The following is a 3,065-nucleotide window of genomic DNA, read 5'->3' on the forward strand; positions in this document are numbered from 1 at the left end:
GATTTATATCCCTCTTCCATGTAATCCTGCTTGCTGGTCGTTAGATTATAAATCTTATTATTAGTGGGCTATTAGCCCAAATAATTTATAAAAGGTTAGGCTTGGGTTTTGTATCACATCTTTCTTTCAAAAGTATATTCAGGGGTTATTTCTTTATTAAATCAAAACCAGACACTTGAAATGAGTCTAACCTGTTGTCCTGCACTGGTGTGGTTATTTTGTATATTTCCTTGTAACTCACATCCTTTTTTACATGGTCACATTTGCATAATTTAGTGTTTGCTGCAATGGTGTACTGTTGATGTTGATGGGATTTTGCAAGCTAATAGTTAGTTATCTCTCATGCACACAATTCATTCTCTAATTTTCAAGTTGCATTAAGCTCTAGAATTGTGTGCGTACATGTCTATTTATGTATGTATGTGTGCCAATGTGTTTTGTCAACTCGTTTACTTTTATTTGAATTCTTCTGAACATACTCTGATTTGTGATTGGTCTTAGGCCTTGTACGCTACTTACATGCACATCAAAAGGGAATGCAAGCGTAAAGTCCATTGATATTACTGATTCATCGATAGAATCTTCTTGTCTTGATTCTTCAAAAGCATGGAATGTATGTGCTAGTGGTAGCATAGAGTGTTGCAAGGTGGACGGAAGTGAGAAGTTTGCTCTATTTGGAGGGTGAGTATCTATGACTTGCATCAGTTTCGCATAAAAGATTGTAAGTTATGTTGAATGCATATGGGTACTAAAAAAGTGTTCAAATAATTTATTTATTTAGGTTTGATTAAAACATAGGAACGAAATACAAGACAGTTCACCTATCATGGTAAAAAAGGGAACTGAAAAGAGGAAAAACTAAATTACAACAGTAGAGAGGGGTTATAACAGAGACCCTTCAACTCCCAAAAACTACAAATTATTCAAGTCCCTCCAAGATAGAAAATAAACCTCTTCTATAGAAATACATGTACTCAATATCAAAACATGATAATTTTAATTTAAAATCAATAAACGATAATAATCGTAGTCTAAATTATGACCAATTGCATATTCAAAGCTTTAAAAAATTTATTATTTCTGTTACTTTTTCTTTAGGATACATTGGTAAAAAATTTATATTAACTAGTAATCTTTATTATATACCTAACAGGGTATTACAGATTACCAGTTAGATTAACTCTGTAGTCTGTATTGTTATGTTACCAATAATCTAAAAAATAGTAATCCTTTTTAGTGGTAATCTAACTTATCAATCATCTTTAGTTCTTTACCCAATAAAAAAAAAAGAAACAGAAAAATAAATGAAGCACATGAGGCTAGTTTATTGTAAAAGGGTCACACTGTCAATTACATGACAGATTGTATTTACCTCTCTGTCTTTCTCTCTCTCTCTCTCTTAACACATTGCCTCATACTTTCGTGAATTTGAAAAACCGTTACCAACTGTATAGTTGTTATAGAGAAAATTTAGCCAGAGCAATATTAAATTACTACTTTTTCTATAGGAAAGGTGTTGAGGTTAATCTCTGGGATCTTGACAATTACAGTAAGATTTGGAATGCAAAATCTGTAAGTCTTTTCTTCAACTCCAAGTTTTTCATTTTTTTTCTTGTTAATTTATTTTCCCCTAGATCATGGTTGGCACATTTTACTTTTTTTTTCCCCCTCCATGCTTGATATACCAATTATTTTGACCTATGCAGCCTCCCAAGGACAGCCTTGGAATATTCACACCAACCTGGTTTACATCGGCCGCATTTCTAAGGAAAGATGACCATCGGAAGTTTGTTGCTGGCACCAACAGCCATCAGGTAATTTTAACAAGTCAATTCTTCATTTTATCAAACTGGTTTTGATCTCTAACTAGTAAGAAATAAAATATTTTTTCCCCTTCTGATACTCTTGACAAGGATTAATAATTTGTGCAAGAGTCAGAAACCATACACTTTGAAGAGGAGAACATGTTTCCACAAGGTTTATGTAAGAATAGTTTGCTAGGATTGCATAATCTGTTCTGCGATGCTTTTAGTTCAGTGATTAAGTTCCTTCAAGCGATAAATGTGCTTCTTGTTGTTTCTGTTTATAATGATGAAATCAACAGGGAGTTTTTAGTATTGTGTTTCCGCAAAAATGCTCCATTGTTCTTTCCGCATCCATTGTGTTGCATAAATAAAAAGAGAAAGGTTTCAAATATTTGGAATAACCTCAAGGATTTTTCGGGATGAGAACTTTCTGTTTTCCATATGATTAAAGTGTAATGCGTCGACTTTATTAAGCTGTCACACCTCTATTACAATGCATAAGGAAGCATTGCTTCCAGCAGCTACACTTTATTACTCATTTTCATTACCCTTTTAACATAAACTGGACAGATTCGCCTTTATGACATCTCTGCACAGAGAAGGCCTGTTCTTTCTTTTGATTTCCGTGAGACACCAATTAAAGCATTAGCAGAGGATATAGATGGAAATTCAATCTATGTAGGAAATGGGTCTGGTGACATGGCTTCTTTTGATATACGAACAGGTACTTCCCATATCATGGGCTGTTTGTTAGAAATTTATTTATAGTGATTACAGTGTTGTTTAATTAGCATACATGTATGCAATAAAATCTTTGTTAATCAATGAGATTCGATATTCTTTGCATATGTGGCTCAGTCTCTCTAATTTTCTGAAAGTAGAGAAAAGGTTTATTGCAGCCCCCATACAATTCCTCCTTATTTTCTCTACAATTCTAAGGGTAAATGTCAGATTCTTCCCATTTTCTCTTATTCCTTTTGTTTCTCTCCAATTTCCTCTTCAACCAAGCAAAAGAGAATTATCATTTTTTATGCCCAAAGTATGACTATTATGCTTGTTTGCTTCTTCCCCTCAAACCCAACCATGAAGCTATTTTGATTATCGTCTTCTTCAGCTTGAGTATGCTATGTATTTATTGATAAAGCTTAGGAGATGGTTTCTAGTTTCTACTTATTTCTTGTAAACAATTCTAGCATTGTTTTAGCCCACTGATTGAGAGAGACGTCTCAATTTTAGCATTTACATACTTGTAGGAGCCAC

The 3,065-nt window shown here is 33.5% G+C and overlaps 1 protein-coding gene across 2 annotated transcripts in view; it reads left to right on the top strand.

Annotated features, from left to right (window-relative positions):
- The window catches only part of LOC107625103 (WD repeat-containing protein 74), an 8,874-nt gene that overhangs the window by 3,903 nt on the left and 1,906 nt on the right, over positions 1-3,065 (top strand). For both annotated transcript variants that reach the window (XM_021117453.1, XM_021117452.1), the window contains exons 4-7: positions 502-681; positions 1,509-1,572; positions 1,707-1,814; positions 2,376-2,529. In XM_021117453.1, coding sequence (XP_020973112.1) covers positions 502-681; positions 1,509-1,572; positions 1,707-1,814; positions 2,376-2,529 — 506 coding nt within the window. The remainder of the gene's footprint in view (positions 1-501; positions 682-1,508; positions 1,573-1,706; positions 1,815-2,375; positions 2,530-3,065) is intronic.

This window comes from Arachis ipaensis, chromosome B01, assembly GCF_000816755.2.
Source record: "Arachis ipaensis cultivar K30076 chromosome B01, Araip1.1, whole genome shotgun sequence".
NCBI classification, from domain to species: domain Eukaryota; kingdom Viridiplantae; phylum Streptophyta; class Magnoliopsida; order Fabales; family Fabaceae; genus Arachis; species Arachis ipaensis.